This window comes from Nanorana parkeri, unplaced genomic scaffold (assembly GCF_000935625.1).
Source record: "Nanorana parkeri isolate BGI_ZX_2015 unplaced genomic scaffold, ASM93562v1 scaffold1406, whole genome shotgun sequence".
Classification (NCBI taxonomy): Eukaryota; Metazoa; Chordata; class Amphibia; order Anura; family Dicroglossidae; genus Nanorana; species Nanorana parkeri.
Genome location: NW_017307674.1, coordinates 386,647 through 405,743, shown reverse-complemented (window position 1 = coordinate 405,743; position 19,097 = coordinate 386,647). Strand labels below are relative to the sequence as shown.

At 40.0% G+C, this 19,097-nt stretch overlaps 1 protein-coding gene across 4 annotated transcripts in view; it reads left to right on the top strand.

Moving 5' to 3' along the window:
- Nucleotides 1-19,097, top strand: part of APAF1 (apoptotic peptidase activating factor 1) — a 73,394-nt gene that overhangs the window by 20,323 nt on the left and 33,974 nt on the right. For all 4 annotated transcript variants that reach the window (XM_018569829.1, XM_018569827.1, XM_018569828.1 and 1 more), the window contains exons 9-14: nucleotides 581-712; nucleotides 2,199-2,312; nucleotides 4,916-5,100; nucleotides 5,423-5,549; nucleotides 11,331-11,456; nucleotides 16,027-16,158. In XM_018569829.1, the coding sequence (XP_018425331.1) occupies nucleotides 581-712; nucleotides 2,199-2,312; nucleotides 4,916-5,100; nucleotides 5,423-5,549; nucleotides 11,331-11,456; nucleotides 16,027-16,158 (816 nt within the window). The remainder of the gene's footprint in view (nucleotides 1-580; nucleotides 713-2,198; nucleotides 2,313-4,915; nucleotides 5,101-5,422; nucleotides 5,550-11,330; nucleotides 11,457-16,026; nucleotides 16,159-19,097) is intronic.

Below are 19,097 nucleotides of genomic sequence, written 5' to 3'. Positions count from 1 at the left end.
ATATATATATATATATATATATATTGACTACCTGTCATAAGCAGTTAAAAATGAACTCCTGGTATTTGTGCATCAGCGGACCTTAAAAATGCACCAGTAGAGCAATCTACAGACTGCAGCTGTTTCATCACCATTTACTGACCACATGACTTTCAGACCATAACTTCCAAAATTCATTGTACCAGTATCATGATGGTGGAAAATGCAAGGGGTCATAAAGAGATTGATATAGGTGCTTTGGGTCTAACACATTCTTCCTTTGTTATCATTGTTGAGTCAATCACCATCAGATAGCTGGGTGGCTGAGATTGTTTCTTCCAAGTTCCCCTTGTAGTCCTGATACTAACGGGAGCATGCCTGGGGCTGGACTTAATGTGTGCAGAAGTAATTATGAAAGAAGTTACCCAGCTAGAGCATCTGCAAAATATGGACTGTTAAATGTATTTGTGCCTAGGCTACTGTCACAATAGTCATTCCATATGCTGGATAAATAGCACTGCAGACAATATCTTTAGGTTGTGTTTGGAGTTCAGCTTTCATATATTTTGATTCTCCCTGAATGTGTTTTTCCCTGTTTCAGTCTCTCCATGCCAAGCTTGTGAGTCAGTATCACAAATACTATTCACGTGAGCTTCCTACTGCGGAACAAGAAGATTGCGCATACTGGTACCATTACCTGGCATACCACATGGCCCAGGCTAATATACCTCAAGTAGGTAAATTTACAAATTAATTTTAGACAGGAATACCAGAAGTTGCACCGAGATGCACCGATACTAGTATCGATATCAGTGCCGATGCCGAGTATTTGGACGAGTACTCGTACTCGACCAAATGCTCCGATGCCTAGCCTGATACTTCCAGTATCGGGAAGCCGGGCAGCGAGTCATTTCACGTTGCCCGGCTTCCTGATTGGCCGGGAAGCCGGCTCCATGCTCCCTCGTCACTTGTGACGAGGGAGCATGGAGCCAGCTACTCAGCCAATCAGCAAGCAATATGCCGTGTAATGACTCGGCTTTCTGATTGGCCCGGGAAGCCAGCTTCATGCTCCCTCGTCACCTCATTTAGAGGGAGCATGGTGCCGGCTTCCGGGCCAATAAGGAAGCCGGGCGCCACGTCATTACACGAAGCCCGGCTTCCTGATTGGCAAGAAAGCCGGCTCCATGCTTTCTCGTCACTTAGTGGGGACGGCTTCCCTGCTAATCGGGAAGCCGGGTGGCGAGTTTTTACACGAGTCTTAGTACCGATATTTTTTTCCGGTACTTGCCGATACCGAATACCAATACTGAATGTCCAATTAAGGAAGCCAGGCGTCGTGTAAAGACTCGCCACCCGGCTTCCCGATTAGCAGGGAAGCCACCCCCACTAAGTGACGAGAAAGCATGGGGCCGGCTTTCTGGCCAATCAGGAAGCCGGGCGCCGTGTAATGACGTGGCGCCCGGCTTCCTTATTGGCCGGGTGGCGAGTCTTTACACTCCGCCTGGCTTCCGTAATTGGACTTCCGGTATTGGTATTCGGTATCAGTGAGTACCGGAAAAAAAATATCGGTACTTGATACTGAAATACTGCTATCAATGCATCCCTACCTTTTAGGTACTTTAGCTTGTCAGCAGTCTTAATGCTGAAGAAGTAATCTATATTGTGTTGTTTATAAGAGACCACCACTTAAAGTATGCATTTGAAGATAGCGCAATGAGTACTAGGGTGGTTTTGTATTACACTCTTACAGTAATATCTACATTCTATTATGTTGAAGTCACCCAGCTAGAGCATCGGAAATGCAGCAAGCTCTATTAAAGTGGTCTTATACTGAAATGTTCTTGTAAAGCCGGGCTAACAATCTTACTGGAATGAATGACAAATAATACTTCCTTCAGTACTGGCGCGTGTGTTATTACTTAGGCACTTGGTTAAATTATATCTGCTGAAGGGGAGGATTGCAGATTGCTTGTGACCAATTGCCTAGATCTTCACATATGTAATCAGCAGTTAGAGTAGCCGGAAGCAACATTTTCTCCTGAAAAATATATTTCAGCTTTTCTTTGTATCTTTATCCATCATGACTAGGCTGTGACATAGCTTTTATGTTCTTTTTCAATTATTGGGCTGCTTTAACACTTTTTTATTAGCGTTTATTTTCTTGTATATTGTTAAATGGTAAAAAAAGATTGTTTCAGATAATTTTTCCATTTTTTCAGGACCTCTGTTCTCTTCTGTTCTCTTTGGAGTGGTTAAAATCTAAGATGAGATTATATGGGCCAGCACATCTCATTCATGAGTTTGTACGTTATCGGGACATTCTTGATAAGCAGGTAAAGCATTTCAACCATAGCAGGAGATAGTAGAATAGATCCAGCTTTTGCAACAAACTGGAGAAAGTAAAGGGAATATTAACTATCTGAAACCGCTACAAAAAAGTATGTTGGTGTTTAGCTATACAGTCAAAACCTAAAATTGCTTTTTTTTAAATTTTATTTACACCAGTACAGTTAATACAACGGGCATGCATTTTAACCTCTGTGTACCTAAAATTATAGTTATGTTGAGGGGCTAATAGAAACTAAATGACAACTCGCTGTAAAATACAGCATTGCCTTTTAGAACAAAAGATATTCACTTAATAATGCTTCCATCACAAGTCTAAAAAATAAGGCATTTTTTTACACATTTATGAATATTGGCCAGAGTCATGCAAATCATTATTTTATGTCCCAGTTGCCAGCTGTGCCCCTAGTGCACAGAGCTTTTTTTCTGGATTTCATGCGGCTGTTTCATACCCAATTAGGTGGTTTAGCGGTTTGTTTAGCTACACTCACTATCCTCAAATGGCAACCACTTCCCCTTTTTTTGGAAGTATTGAATTTTGTGTGTAGTTAATACATGTAGTGACTTGTGTATTTTCCATTTTTTTTTCACTTCACATGCTTTCATTTACACTATTCTCTACATTTTCATGCAGACCAGGCTGTCCACGGCAGTGAAAGAAGGAAGGACAAACTATAAAACGAGCAGGGGTGCTTATAGTAGTCTCATTTTGTATAATATAAAAAGAGAAAAGCAATTCTTATTAGCAGCACACATTCAGTTTTAAAGTAAACCTGTGGGTCCTAGAAAAAAATTGACGCTTCAAATATCAGGCACTTTAAAGTGACTCTAAACTTAAAAGTTAAATCTTAAAAACGCATTCAAGTACCCTAACTATTAACAATCCTGTACCTTACATGTGCATCACTAAGCTGTAGATCCTGAAATCATCATACATTAATGCTGACACTGTCCTTCCTTCTGGAGGGCGGCTACTTTTGTTCCCCATGGTCCCTGTGTGTGTTGTAATGTAGCCACCGCTCCAAGCTCTCTCCTGTGTTGGCTACAATCTCATGTTTAGTTAGCCAATTTGTATTGAGATTGTAGTCCATCAGGGGAGCGAGCTTGGAGGGCTTTACAACACACACAGGGACCATGGGGAACAAAAGTAGCCACCCTCCAGAAGGAAGGACAGTGTCAGCACCAATTCAGAGATGATTTGAGGATCTACAGCCGAGTGATACACAAATAAGGTACATGTTTGGTAATAGTTAAGGTACTTGAATGTATTTTTAAGATTTAACTCCAGAGTTTTTAGTGTCACTTTAAGTTGCCTGCATGCCAACTGTAATCACTTGTATAGCACCAGGGTGCTCTGTTATGGAAACTTCAACAAGGTTCCATAGTCGCAGCCTCTGATTTGCTCCCTCACACCTCTTGTGTGTTGCTATTGGGTAGTTAAGCCACCCATTACAGTCATGGGACGGCAGGGTCGACCAGAGTGAGCTACCTTAAAAGCTGATTGCTGTTGTCATTCTGTTATGGAAATGGCAATTGTGACGACATGGTGATCAGTTTATGTGTATTGGTTAAGTTAAATGTGTATTGGTATTGAGTTATGATATACTCATCCTGAGTACGGGGGTCCGTCACAGCAATCAGCTTTTATGGTTGCTCACTTTGGTGAACCTGGGGTTTTAGGCGATTCTGGGCACTAGATGGAGGATTATAACTTGTGGTTAAGCACCTGGCATCAATTTCTTTGAAATAAGTGTCAGTTTGCATTCTTTTTATAGTCACACATTTGCTTTAAATGTGAAATAAACTAGGGATGTACTGACACCATTTTTTCAAGACCAAGTACAAGTATTTTCCCTCAGGTACTTGCCGATACTTTTTCATAAAGGGACATGTGACATTTTTTCTAAAACAATACAGACTAATGATTTTAGGGCAGTTTCTTTATATTTATGAAAAACTGTAACTCAATCCATGATTATTTAGAAATGGAGAATGGCAACCAGCAATAGAGGACTACATATCCCATCAATCCATGACTATACAGCAATTATACAGGGCATGTGCGGTCTCACCAGGGCTGTACTTGGTTCTCACCAGGGCTACATGTGGGTCTCTCCAGGGCTTTACAGGTGGGTGCCGGGTTCTCCCGGGCTGAACGGGCGGGTGCTGGGCTCTCCAGGGCTGTATGGGCAGGTGTGGGGCTGTCCAGTGCTGTGCTGATCTCTGCGGGTGACAGAAAAGAGGGGGAGATGCGGGGCCAGACCGGCGCTGTCAGACACCTGCCACGAAGTCCCCAGCACGCTGCCTGATGTGCCCAGCAAACACAGGACCTCCGACAGTCTCGCTTGTTTAAAATTTAAAGGGCCAGTATCAGCCTTTAGTATTGGGTCATTTTCACGAGTAAGTACTTGGGAAAATGCCCTGTATCGGGACAACCCTAAAATAAACCCATCAGTTTTTGAATTGCGATGATATTAATGACATTTAAAGGCAAGAATTCTAAATGTGTGTTTTAAACATAATACTTATGAAATGGCAAGGCAAAATAAATATGTTTTTTGATTTTAAATTTATTATTTTAATTCTACAGCACAGCAAAGCCCGGGAAGATTTTCAGGAGTTTTTGTCTGTAAATGGCCATCTCCTAGGACAGAATTGTCACATAAACCTTGTTCAATTGGGTCTTTCTCAGCCTGATGACTCCATAGTGTACAAGCAATCTATTTACAAAGCCAGACAAGAGCTTCAGCGAGGAGCACTGTATGTAAACTGGATGTAAGTATCATAAACACAAGATGACAGAAACATGGATACAGAATTCCTAATTGCTAGTATGATTTCCATATCCTACCTGTATATCAGACAAAGCAGTAACAGCTTCATTTTACCACATAACAATGTCACATTCATCTTCAGCAGATATGAATGGTAAAAAGTCTGCGGGGAAGTGTCCCAGATAACGTGTAAAGGCTTGTTTGACATGTGGTAGATTGTCAAAAGCTACAGAAAATGTATACAAAGAGGCTGCAACATACATTGCTAATTCACTTGTTGTCTTGAATGTTAAATTCATCTGACTGACGCTTTTGATTTTCAGAAACAAACAAAGTCTGAAGAACTTTGCCAGCCTGTCAGTGCGCCCTCACACAGAGGCAGTGTATCATGCTTGCTTTTCTCATGACAGAGAGAAAATTGCATCCTGTGGAGCTGATAAAACCTTACAGGTAACTTGATAATGACATGTGGGTAACATATTGTATAATCAAATACATTGCCGCACTAACCCTTGGAGAGATGTGCTGCTTTTAAAGAATTAAGGTGGTCAGGTAAGTACCCCACATCCAGCTGGCTTCCAACCCCCACTCACTTCATGACCAAACCATTTCTTAGGATTTTACATAAAAACAGGTTTTTTTTTTGTTTTTTTTTAAAGGTAACATATGACCTGTTTACATTGGTGTATTTATTTGTTTTATTAAGCATGATATTTTCCCATGAAATACAGGTTTTTCTTCTTCTTCCATATTTTGGCAGAAAAAAAAACGTGGTCCACTTGTAAGTCAGGACATACACAGAGTTAATGACCATCCCTTTGTGCCCATGTGACAGGGCTTGGACCTAACCATTAGGTGCTGAAGTGCTGAAACAAGGGAATAAGAGAGAGAGTATCATGCTCCCCCACATCCAAAAGTATTTTATATTAAATGTGGCTTCAGCAGTTGCCTCCATTTTCATTCTTTTCATTATAACCAATAACCCCCCAGAGTATCACTACATACATTATAATTACCTCAAAAAGAGGCATGACTGGCACTGCCCTTTATCTACCTCTACTGCCCATCAACAGCTGTGGCCATGTTGCATAACTGATTACAGCCTTCCGCTGGCAATCCCTATATATAGTATTATCATTTAAAATCCTAAAACCTTTTCTGTATAGAAGAACACCACCCCAACACATAGCATTACTATGATTAAAAACACCCTAAAAAATCTTTACACACATTGCTTGTCAGACACTGATAACAGCTATCAATGTATTCCGCAGAGTCGGAGGATTCTTTTCTACTATGAGTTCATAACAGATGGGAGAATGTAGCTGATGTATGGCATACTGACCTTGCCAGCTGGAAATGTTTCCGCCGTATGCTTTACATCAGTGAAAGGGTTAAATGTGGGAAGAATATGATCTCCTAATCAAAATACTGTATTTTTCCGTCTATAAGACGCCCCCATGTATAAGACGCCCCCAACTTTTCTTACCCAAAATTCAGAAATTCATATTTTAAATGATATAATGCATCACACTTACCTCTGAGTCAATCAAGTCAGCAACAGCTGACGTCGGGTACAAAGGATATATGATCGGATTACAGAGACAAGATAACAGTTTTCCTCCAATCATAAATCTTTTGTACCTGACGTCAGCTGTTGCTGGGGAGAGCAGATTACAGAGACACGCTCCACTCTCCCCAGCAACAGCTGACGTCAGGTACAAAAAATGAATGATTGGAGGAAAACGTATCTTGTCTCTGCAATCTGAAGTTTCACTTGTGAGGCTAGTTTGCAGTGGTATCGGCACTTTTGGCAGTTCTCCTCTCGGCCCCCGTGTATAAGACGCCCCTCTATTTTTAGGTAAACATTTTTATGAAAAAGTAGCGTCTTATACATGGAAAAATACGGTACTACTTAAATTAGGTGCAACTTAGATACACTGCTAAAGCACAGATGGGTACTTCAGAGGTCTCCCTACAATAAACAAGACTTGAATACTTCCTATTGAATTTGGACAACACTAAGCTAATTTCCAAATTCTATACATCACTACTATCTATGCACTAATCTAAGCATCAAGCAGCAAGAGAAAAGGGGACAACCATAACCCCTGCGATGAATTATAAAAATGCATACTGCTGTAGATATGTATTCCATGATTTCTTCTAGTAGTATATATAATTACAGGTTTTTCATCATATCAACTATACTCCCCTCAAGCTATATATAGACTAGGTCTCCACCTCTGCAAGCACATTCAGGGCTACTGGTAAAACATCACCAGCTTTATAGTGCACTCCCTAATATCCTAAGTATGCCTATAATCATTTTGTGGTAGATTTTAAGATCTAATCCTAAACAAACATGTTAAAAATGTCTTGTGTATATGATTTGTTTATGTGAAAAAACGTATACTCTATACAAGCAAAATGTCCACTACCTATCTCTGCTAGAGGGGATACAATTAATAAATGACTATTTACCATTGTATAAAATAATATATAATCGTGGAGAAATGTAACAAGATTTGGGGATATTGATGGCCTCCCCTCTAACTTTGTCAGTTTTGGGCACTAGTATTACAGTAAACATGTCTTGCTAAGTAATGTATTATGCCTGACACTTACAGGGTTATTCACAAAAGGGTGAAGAGTTTGGAGAAGACAGGAGAAGTGAACATTCTAGGACAACACCACTGAACTTGAAAGTGAGCTGAATTGGAGAATTTTTCCAAATCGGCTATGTTGTCCTAGATTGTTCACTTCTCCAAACTCTTCACCCTTTTGTGAATAACCCTAATAGAGTGTCTATGAGTAAGCCGACATGGTGAAACGCATTAACCCCTTCGTGACTGTCATGGGTACAAAAAATGAAAAAAAGGCCTCAGTCATGAAGGGGTTAAAGGTTGAGGTGTATGTGGAGAGGAACAAACAGCATGGCCATGCTTTTTGCCTGCATCTGGACATGCAGTCATGGTTGGGAATCTGATTTCAGAATGTTAGCTGTGGTTGGTGTGGATTACAATGAAAAAAAGATGGTTGCAATACTAAATGGATGAAAACATTTCCTCCCTTTTTTTTTTTTTTTCTTTTTTTTTTTTATTAAATGAAGCTCTGACCTATTACCTGAATTTAATGTCCATTTACCTCCAGTGGATATTTGTTTTGAAGTTTCCGTTTTTAGCTCTTGGTGTAGGTTTCCGGGGAAGTGACTGGATAGTGAAAGTGGGGAGGCAGCACCTCCCAACACTGGCTTTTCAGTGTCATGGGAGCTTATTGTTTAGATCATATTGAATTGAAGAAACACTTTTACAGAAGATGTGTCCCTCCTCAGCAGAAGAGAGCTGATAGCTAGGCCCTCAGGGAACATAAATGTTTGCTGCCTGTGGCACTACTGCTCCTATGTTTTTCTGCACAGTACAATTACAGAAAAAGAAACACGCAATAAACCAACAGATCTGTCACACGGCAGAATACTTAGCTATAATTCTTTCTGTGTAAAAATCCTTGTTTTATATGAATATTTTAAAGCTAAATATAAGAATATATTAAAGCTGAACTCCAGGCAAGCCGCTAAATGCAGAGATGAAATCCATATACAGGAGCTGTTTTACATAACAAAAGATTTGCATTTCTGTCCATCCAATCCTGGGATTTATGCAGCTGTGCCACACAGCCAGCTATGACAGGGCTACAGACCTGATTTTTTTTTCTACTGCAGTAAGGTAACACTTACAGGCATTTTCTCTCCCCCAGCCTGTGACTGGACTGTGAAAAGAGAATTACCAGACTGATCTCACCTAACTCACCTGTCACTTTGGTGTCTCCTCCTATTAGCATGCCTATTGTTGGCATATGAGCACTGGAGCTTAACCTCTTGATTTTGTGTGCTGCTTCTCCAGCTCCAGTTCTAAACTCTGCTATACAGGAGATTACAAGCAAGTCAAATTCAGGTGCGTACACTGCTTGCCTTTTAGAAAATACATTTCATTATGTATTAATTAATATAGTGCTGCTTTTATTTTGTTTTCTTTTGTATCTGCCTGAAGTTCAGCTTTATTATATGTGTCTGTTTCCTAGTATAAATGTGTGACACCAAGTCAAAAGCTACATTGCTAAAATCATGGCACTGATCCTCTTTGCACTGGCCACCATTTTTAAAGACATGAATGACTTTTTGATGACCTTTACCCCCTTTCACTAAAATTCACATTAGCATTCAGTTCTGCATAGTCATATGAAATCATCTTACATTCATTAGTTAAACAAACATATTTTTCTTTTACTTACAATTATTGTTTTTCCACTTCCTGGTCCTCTTGGATATTAGTGACATGTGCCAGAGCTCCAGGAAGTAAAGGGAGATGGGTGAATCTGCCCTTAGTAAAAAAAATGGCCACTATGAGAAAAATGGGAATAAAAATAAGTTATGCAAAAATAAAAAGCCGGCAATTTGGAGGCAGCACCTCCCAACACTGGCTTTTCAGTGTCATGGGAGCTTATTGTTTAGATCATATTGAATTGAAGAAACACTTTTACAGAAGATGTGTCCCTCCTCAGCAGAAGAGAGCTGATAGCTAGGCCCTCAGGGAACATAAATGTTTGCTGCCTGTGGCACTACTGCTCCTATGTTTTTCTGCACAGTACAATTACAGAAAAAGAAACACGCAATAAACCAACAGATCTGTCACACGGCAGAATACTTAGCTATAATTCTTTCTGTGTAAAAATCCTTGTTTTATATGAATATTTTAAAGCTAAATATAAGAATATATTAAAGCTGAACTCCAGGCAAGCCGCTAAATGCAGAGATGAAATCCATATACAGGAGCTGTTTTACATAACAAAAGATTTGCATTTCTGTCCATCCAATCCTGGGATTTATGCAGCTGTGCCACACAGCCAGCTATGACAGGGCTACAGACCTGATTTTTTTTTCTACTGCAGTAAGGTAACACTTACAGGCATTTTCTCTCCCCCAGCCTGTGACTGGACTGTGAAAAGAGAATTACCAGACTGATCTCACCTAACTCACCTGTCACTTTGGTGTCTCCTCCTATTAGCATGCCTATTGTTGGCATATGAGCACTGGAGCTTAACCTCTTGATTTTGTGTGCTGCTTCTCCAGCTCCAGTTCTAAACTCTGCTATACAGGAGATTACAAGCAAGTCAAATTCAGGTGCGTACACTGCTTGCCTTTTAGAAAATACATTTCATTATGTATTAATTAATATAGTGCTGCTTTTATTTTGTTTTCTTTTGTATCTGCCTGAAGTTCAGCTTTATTATATGTGTCTGTTTCCTAGTATAAATGTGTGACACCAAGTCAAAAGCTACATTGCTAAAATCATGGCACTGATCCTCTTTGCACTGGCCACCATTTTTAAAGACATGAATGACTTTTTGATGACCTTTACCCCCTTTCACTAAAATTCACATTAGCATTCAGTTCTGCATAGTCATATGAAATCATCTTACATTCATTAGTTAAACAAACATATTTTTCTTTTACTTACAATTATTGTTTTTCCACTTCCTGGTCCTCTTGGATATTAGTGACATGTGCCAGAGCTCCAGGAAGTAAAGGGAGATGGGTGAATCTGCCCTTAGTAAAAAAAATGGCCACTATGAGAAAAATGGGAATAAAAATAAGTTATGCAAAAATAAAAAGCCGGCAATTATCTAGAAGTGTGTGTTTGTAGATTGCCATTACTAAACATTCCTAAAGGTGTATTAGTTGTCATTTCAAAGATATGGGTAAAGTTCCTCTTTAAGTCACATATAGCATTCTATTCTTGAATCTGCACATCTATCAACAGAACATAGAGTGCATCATTGCTGACAAGGTGTGTTTCACAATATGAATTTTAGCCATTGCAGCACTGTCATTACATTTAAAGGATATAAGAGAATATTTTGAGCATATCTCGGTAATCCCAGGGGGAAAAAAGCCTACAACACAGACTCATTTAAGCTGAGCCCTGCTTATTTATAAGCCCCTTAATAGATGTTGGTCTGGTGTGAAAGAAGGTGATATTCATGTATAATCTGATCTCGGAGCTAATTTGGTGGGTAAACATAACCCCTCTACTTCTGAAATCCATGCTCTTTCCACACACAGACACACTGAGTAGTGTGCAGGACAGGAGCCAATGTTATGAGATGCCTAGTAGAAATGCAGCCAGCTGGCAGGACAGCTAAACAAGGCTTTTCTTCTCTGTTCGCTGCCAGGTCTTTAAAAGTGAAACCGGGGAGAACCTGCTACAGATAGAGGCTCACGAGGATGAAGTGCTGTGCTGTGCATTTTCTGCTGATGACAGATTTATCGCAACCTGTTCAGCGGATAAGAAAGTGAAGGTGAGTTCTTGCCTATAATACAATAACTCTGGTTTAGCAATGCTTGTATGTCTGTGATCTTTTCTGGTCATGGTAGTTACAGTGCTAATTAAAGTACAGTATATGATTGGTTCGAATACCTTGCTAATAACATGCTTATCACATGTATATCTATCTTCTTCTACTCAAACGGTGGAATGTTTTTAAGCCGATGTGAATTGTGCGGAGAAAAATATACATTATGTCTCAAAGTATTTCTCAAGCTCACCATTAAACTTTTTTGAATTTATTTTCTTCTGTTAGGACTCGTTCCCACTTGCAGTTTGCATACTGTACCATTAAAAAGAATTGTCTGTCATTTTCCTTGTTTTTTCTGATTTCCTGTTGGCCAGTACATATGATGAGTGGCCTCATTGGCTAATAAGAAGGTACAGGAGGTGGGATTTCATGACAACTGTGCAAGCTCTTTATGCACATTGAGGCTATTGGGTTGCTCTGGAGAGAAGCTGAATATGCGTATAGGCGTCTGGAGGTGCCTGTTAACGAACACAGAACCATGTTTAAAAACCCACTGGCACACTTTCAAAAGTAAACATTTCACAACCCTGGGTAATTCAAACTAAGCATATGGTGGAAAAATGTACATTACAAATAAAGCATATTTTATATTCCTATATTAAATCTGTTTATAAACAGTCAATGATTGAAAATAGTTGCTATTCTACTTTGACTTGATTGAAAGAGAACCTGTAATTGCCTTAAAAGTATCTAAAGTTATATTGCTGCTTAGGAACTTTATGCCAATAAAATCACATTGAAAAGCTTTGTCCCTCGAGCTACATTGCCCCTGCCTTATGATGCAGCATGCCGGAGTCTAATACAAAGAGGCCGTCCTGCGTTACCGTTGCTGCTGATGTATCTGTTTAGAGCCCTGTGCTGTTGCATTCTGACAGTGGCGGCTGTGCTGCTCTCAGAATATCTGAACTGTTGGGTCACTGTTCACTGAAAGTTTTCCATCTGGCTGCTTCAATTTTCTGATCGAAAAATGCCGGACAGAAGGGTGCCAAAAGGGCCACACACTGGACAAAATTCATGCAGTGTATGGCTAACTTTTACATAGGGGAAAGTAGAGTTAAAGATCTAATTAGGCATAACAAAGGTCCATTCGGTAGTGGAAAGAAAACATATAGCTAGCTTTACACATTTGCACACTGATATATAATCCATGCAAATGTGAGGAAAGTGAATTTATGCTCAATTTACCTCATTATTAGGATCTTTGTATGCCAATGAAATCACATTGAAAAGCCTTGTCCCTTGAGCTACATTGCCCCTGCCTTATGATGCAGCATGCCGGAGTCTAATACAAAGGGGCTGTCCTGCTTTACTGGATGCCTCCAGCTCACAATCTATGTGAAACAATGCCATGTCTGTGGCATACATTAACCATCAGGGACGAGCCAGAAGTCATGCTGCTGCAAAACTTTCCTTGTAGCCGCTTACACCGCAGGTGTGGAAAACTAGCAAGCAGACAAGCCTGCAGCAACTGATCTACGCCTTCCCTTCCTTAAAAATCATTTCTCATCTGCTCTGCATTATCTAGGGCATTCCAGGTGATTCTTCCGGTGATGCTTCCTTATATTTATATCATGTGTATTTGATTGTTTGCCTAGAGTTCAGCTTAGAAAGAGCTAATGTGTTTTAAATGTACAGTTATCCTTTAAATCATTGTGTTATTCTTTCCAGACCTATGAAACTCTGCCTCTCTTCTTTTGAGGTCTAAAATCTCTGTTAATTGTGGCACACTGTAACTTAACAAAATTCTGTTATGGAGACCAGTTACCAAACTGTATAATTTTTTTTATTATACAGCAAGGCCGGTCTAACTTATTCCTGAATTAAGTATAACACGTTACTTGATGACTGGACATCCTAATTCCAATTACTATCCTTTCTAAAATGTCATTATTTTAGATGTACATAAAACTCTTCAGCTATAATCTCAATAGCTTAAAGTACAACTAAACCCTTAGGCAAAAACACATTTTCAAACATATAAATGCACTCCTCATCATCATTTATGAGCTTGTGAAAATGTTTTTCTTTTGGTGATTTATCTGATTTGCTCTGCAAACCTTGGAACCACTAGTCACAAACATCTGGCTTAGAGGCTTGCGCAATGCACGTATACTCAGTCACATGCATTGCTAGCCTCAGACCGTATGTCCCTTGATGACTTATGCCTGCATTCTGTAATGCGCATGTGTGCCGCCTAATGAACATTTCCAATACGTTTGTTGTTTCCTTGAGAGGCAGTCAGTCAGCTATGCTTTGGGTGGTGCTGTGAAGGAAACGGCTTGCTCACTAACTGTAGAAGGTGCTATGTACCTGCTCTGACTGTGCCAGCATGCAGCAATTGAGTCCACAACAAGAACACACTGAAGACGGTGGCTACATTAGCTCTATCAGAAGACTACCTTCACAAAGGGGATATAAAAGCCAGATCTAGTAAATAAGTGTTATACTGTATGTGCACTGGAAAACATTATGGAAATTATATTATTTTTTATTATTTAGGTTTAGTTACACTTTACACCATTTGTTTCCATTTCTAATGTACAATATGTGATTGATAAATCAGCTTATGTTTAATAAAATGATTTGACAAAGAAAATACAATTTTTATACAAAAAATTCCCAAGTCTGAGAATGACTGTATTATAATAATGGGATAGAATGTTTCTGAAAATCAGTATTTTACTTTGCTATATTTACTACAGTGGTACCTCGGTTCACGATATTAATTCGTTCCACGATCCTGTTCGTGAACCGAATCAAACTGTGATCAGACCGCGATTTGGACTAGAGGAAATATATGTATTCCAGAATCCTGCTGCACTCCTTACTGAGTATCCCTGTCAGCGTGGGTGCTCAAAGTAACCGCGGATGGCGCCGCCAATACTGAAACTTGTTAAAGATGTCACCAGCACACCATATTGTAGTGAAGAACACGTCTGTTTATTGAGGCTTCATGTCAAAACAAAAAGCTTTTTGTTTTGACATGAAGCCTCAATAAACAGACGTGTTCTTCACTACAATATGGTGTGCTGGTGACATCTTTAACAAAACTCGACTAGAGGAAGCCACGACCATGTGTCAAAGGAAGATGGCTGCGTTTTGTTTTCGTCACCCGATGTGGAGTTCGTGAACGGAAGCAAAATTTTGCCGAACTTCCTGTTTGCGAACCGAATTGTTCACGAACAGAAGCGTTCGTGAACCGAGGTACCACTGTATTTCTCTTTTATTCTATAACAGTGCCTCTAGGGGTAGCATTAGTTAAGATTTGCACCTTAGCTAATACAGGTAGCAATAGGATGTCTTTTGGTACCTTGTGAACTCATTGGCTAGACTGGAATTTCCCCACCAAGTGCTTTGTTTCCCTGAGATAATCCCAGCATTAAGGATGTCTATTTTATTCATTCTTACAGTATTCAAGACTGTATATCTGTGATCCACTGACCTCATGAACTGTAGGCGTGCATAAATAATCATAAAAACCTATTAGACTATAGATGAATCCAGATCTGGTTTTTTGGGGTTGTTTGTTTCTGTTCACATGGTTGTTTATATCATTGCTATTGCAAGTACATACAGTACATGTTTTTATCATTTTAAAGGTAAACTATAATGGTCTTGGGTCATTTCTTGTTTTTTTTTATATTGTGTTTATACATTTCTAAACTGTTTTATAACTGTTTTTAACTATATACAATATGTAATGTTTTACGAATAAGCATTTTTTATATGATAAATAATTCCTATAGCACTATGGGTTAGCTGAAGAGGAAGCACATCAAACAAAGCTTGCTTTGAGGCCCCGTTTCTTAAGTGCAGCTTCGGACTAAAGGTGCCCATACACCTTACGATTATCGTACGATAATCGTATGCGATTGACTTTTCGTACGACAATCGTAACGTGTGAATGTAGTGCCCGACCGATAGTACTGTACAATCGTACGACTTTTGACGGTCAAGCATGTTTGAAAACTTTGGTCGATCGTACGATGTCCGCATGGTTGGGGGCGTTTCCGTCCGTCAAAAGTTTTACGATTTAACACTGCACATGCGCAAACGAAAATAATTGCGTTCAATTACCGCAAGTCGTCCAGGTGTTTTTCTCTAACTACCGCTGATTGAACCTTGCGATAATCGGGGCAGGATGGGGCCGTCATACGATTTTCGTACGACGGACCCATCCTGCCCTGATTATCGCAAGGTTCATCCAATAATCGTAAGGTGTATGGGCACCTTAAGCTATCAAAAGATTGCAAAAGACTTTTATTGAGTTCTGTAAGCAACAGTAATAGTTATGACTATAAGAAAATATGTATTAAAACCTCAAAACATTCTCTCTAATGCTGCTAATGAAGGCTTATGAAAATATATGTCATCTTAGGACTAATGATATATAGTGTATGTGAACACATTATCGTATGGGACATAAAGCTGTGTAAAACCCACTTAGCTAGACTGCTATTATTCAAGTCAATAGAATTAGTGCTATAATCTTTGTTTTTACCATTTCATCTAGATTTGGAATGCATTGACCGGGAAGCTCATAAGGGAGTACGTGGAGCACTCAGAGCAGGTCACATGCTGCCAGTTCACCAATGGAAACTCTCCTTCCCTGCTGGCCACCTGTTCCTATGACTGCACAGTCAAAGTATGTAAATCAGCTCACAGACGAAGCAACTGCTACACTTCCCATTGTAATTATTTTTGCTACAGTCTTTGTTGATGGTTATTATTTTTAGCTAGGCAGAAAGAAAAAAAAGAGTGGTGCAGTTTTGGACAGCAGCATTTTCTGCTTGTTTCCCTAGTAATTACTATGCATGCTCACTGGGGTAGAAAGCAGTAGTGCTGTAATTACCATGCACTTAAGTTGTCTATAAAGCAAAGTCGAAATAATTATTATTAGGCTGCTTGTTCCTGAAATATTAAAAGAATATTCAACAGTGAATCTGCTTAGTTAACTCCATACAAGCCTAGTGCAATACAGTTTTTTGCACTTCCAGCTTAAAATGGGCATACCAAGTATCCGTAGCAGAGATGAAAAACTCATCATCCTAAACACATATTTATATAGGTATGTGATGAAAATAAATGGGCATAGTGTTGTAATATACACTGGCATCCTTGCAAGAGCTAGGTTAAGAACACTCACATGTACATTTTTCCTGAATTTTATGAAAGGCAGCTATCATTATATATTTTCTTCAGAGATATTTCCTGAGTTTAACAAAATTGGACTTGTCCATGTGTTATTACTACTGTACCCGATTTTCTCAGTGAAAGAGAGATGTCATTTGACGTTTTACCTGCTATTACACCTGCAGGTGTAACCTGGTGTCACCGACTGAACGTAAAGATATGACGTACTAAGGTCCTTAAAGAGAACCAGTCACCAATGGGCACCTTTTAGTATTCATGATACCAGGCTGACAGTTCTGCATTGATACAGAGAAAACACGCGTGATTAAGATTTTTACATATGTCTAATACAAGTTGTCTCAGTTTTTGCTAGGGTGCTAAGAGGATGGAAGTCTTTTCTTTAGCTGAGCTGTTTTAGCCTACCTTTTGCTCTCAGCTTTTTTCTCTTTTAATTTTTGTCTTGTCGCTCGATTGTAGCTATCCAGTGTGGTTGTCCTTAGACTGGCTTTTGGGGTACCATGTCCGGACCCCCTGGACTTCATGTTGTAGGGATAGTCTGCTAGTGACCTTTTGGGCACTGGGTTCCCCGATAGGGAGTTTTCCAGACTCCGTTTTAGTAGAAGGTAGCTGCGGAGCACTTTCCAGGTCCAGAGCCACTGGCATTGCCTCAGAGGTTGCCTGTCTCTGAAGACTCGGTGAGTGAGCCTGCTGGGCCAAGCAGCCACACCTACTTAATTTACATGAGTTGCTAGGTGTCTTTACTCCCCATTCCCGCTGGGTTTTCCATGAAAGGGGTTAGTGCATTCAGAGCTGAGGTAACATTTCCTCACTCCTGCTCCTGCTTGCCAGCCTACAGTGCCTTTGGCCATCTCTGACCATCCAGACCTCACCTGCTACCAGTTGTCTGGGTTTTGTATGTACCTGAGGCCTTGCTTATCATCCTGAGCCTATACATTGCCTTACCACCTTGTGATTTGCAACATGTCTGATTCTAGACATGGAGAGGACAGTTCCACTGTTTCAGGTACTCGCTCACTTTTAACTAACCACTTTGGGGCTGTTTGCAGTGCTCCTACTAACGTTGCTGAAGTCTGCAGCCTGGAATGATGTTTCCCTCTGCTCCTAGAGTCTGCCCAATCCTTGGAATCAGGTCAAGCTGTGTCTTCTGCCCTTTTCACTGAGGTCTTTACCACTGTAATGCAAGACTTTATGGTCAAAATTATCTAGTTATTTGCTGACCTTGACCGACGAGCTTACCCTTGGGGAGTCGCAGTCTACTGTAATCACTGCCAAATTTAAAGGAGATTATTTTGTCTCTCTTATTGATGCAGTGTGCACCACTCTGAAACTAGACTATAAGCCTGTTGCTTCTATCAGTTCTGTCTTCAGTCTTTGGGTCAGTCTTCTAAGGCCATAAAGACTTTCCCTTTGCACCCGCTTTTCCAACTGGTTTGGCATTCAACATGGAAAGCATACTTCACTTAGTGTGAGTCTCTGTGTTTCCACTCCAAGAGTTTTTCCGTTGGACGAATACTCTCCTTACTGCAGCTGGCTCTGAACCAGCGTTTGTCTCTTAGCAATGTCAAGGGTTGTGTTTGTGCCCTTTTTCTATTCTTTTTCAGAGTCCACACTTATTGAACTAAGACCTTTTGTACAGGGAATCTTCCATGTAGCTCCCTCTGTCCTTTCCTCTGCGATTCTATGGAATCTGATTCTGCTTCTCTTTGCACCCATTAGAAATATCTCTCTTTACACTCACCCACAAGGTAGTTTCTCTTGTAGCCATCATCTCTGTGAGGCCTGAGCTGGTGGTATTATTCTGCAAGGAATCTTTCTGGTTTTACAATGGGACAAGGTGGTGCTGAGGCCTGGAACTTCCTTATTAACCACTTCAAGACCAGGTGTTTAGACCCCCTTCCTGGCCAGGCCATTTTTCAGTATTCAGCGCTGCGATACTTTGACTGACGTTTATTCCGTCATGCAACGCTGTACTGAAATGAATTTTATACCATTTTTTGGGGACAGATAGAGCTTTATTTTAGTGGTATTTAATCACCACTGGGGGTTTTATTTTTTATTATAATTAGGAAAAATTACTGAAAATTTTGAAAAAAAAACGTTTTTTGTAACATTATGTTAGGAAACATTTATTATTACCCAGTTTTTTGGTCAAATATAAAAGATCAGGTCACGTCGGTTAAATAGACACTAAACATGTCAAGCTTTAAAATTGCGCGCATCCGCGACATCGCAGAAAACGACGGCAACCAAAATTGGCCATAGGTGACACTTTAAACGTTTTTACCGCTCATCAGTTTAGTGTTATCAGTGATTGATGGCCCTAGACTTATTGCTCTCACTCCGACGTTCGCGGCGATATGTAACATGTGCGGCGTAATGGGCGCAATCGTCTTTTTTGCACGTATGCGCCCCCGACGCATGTTTGCATGC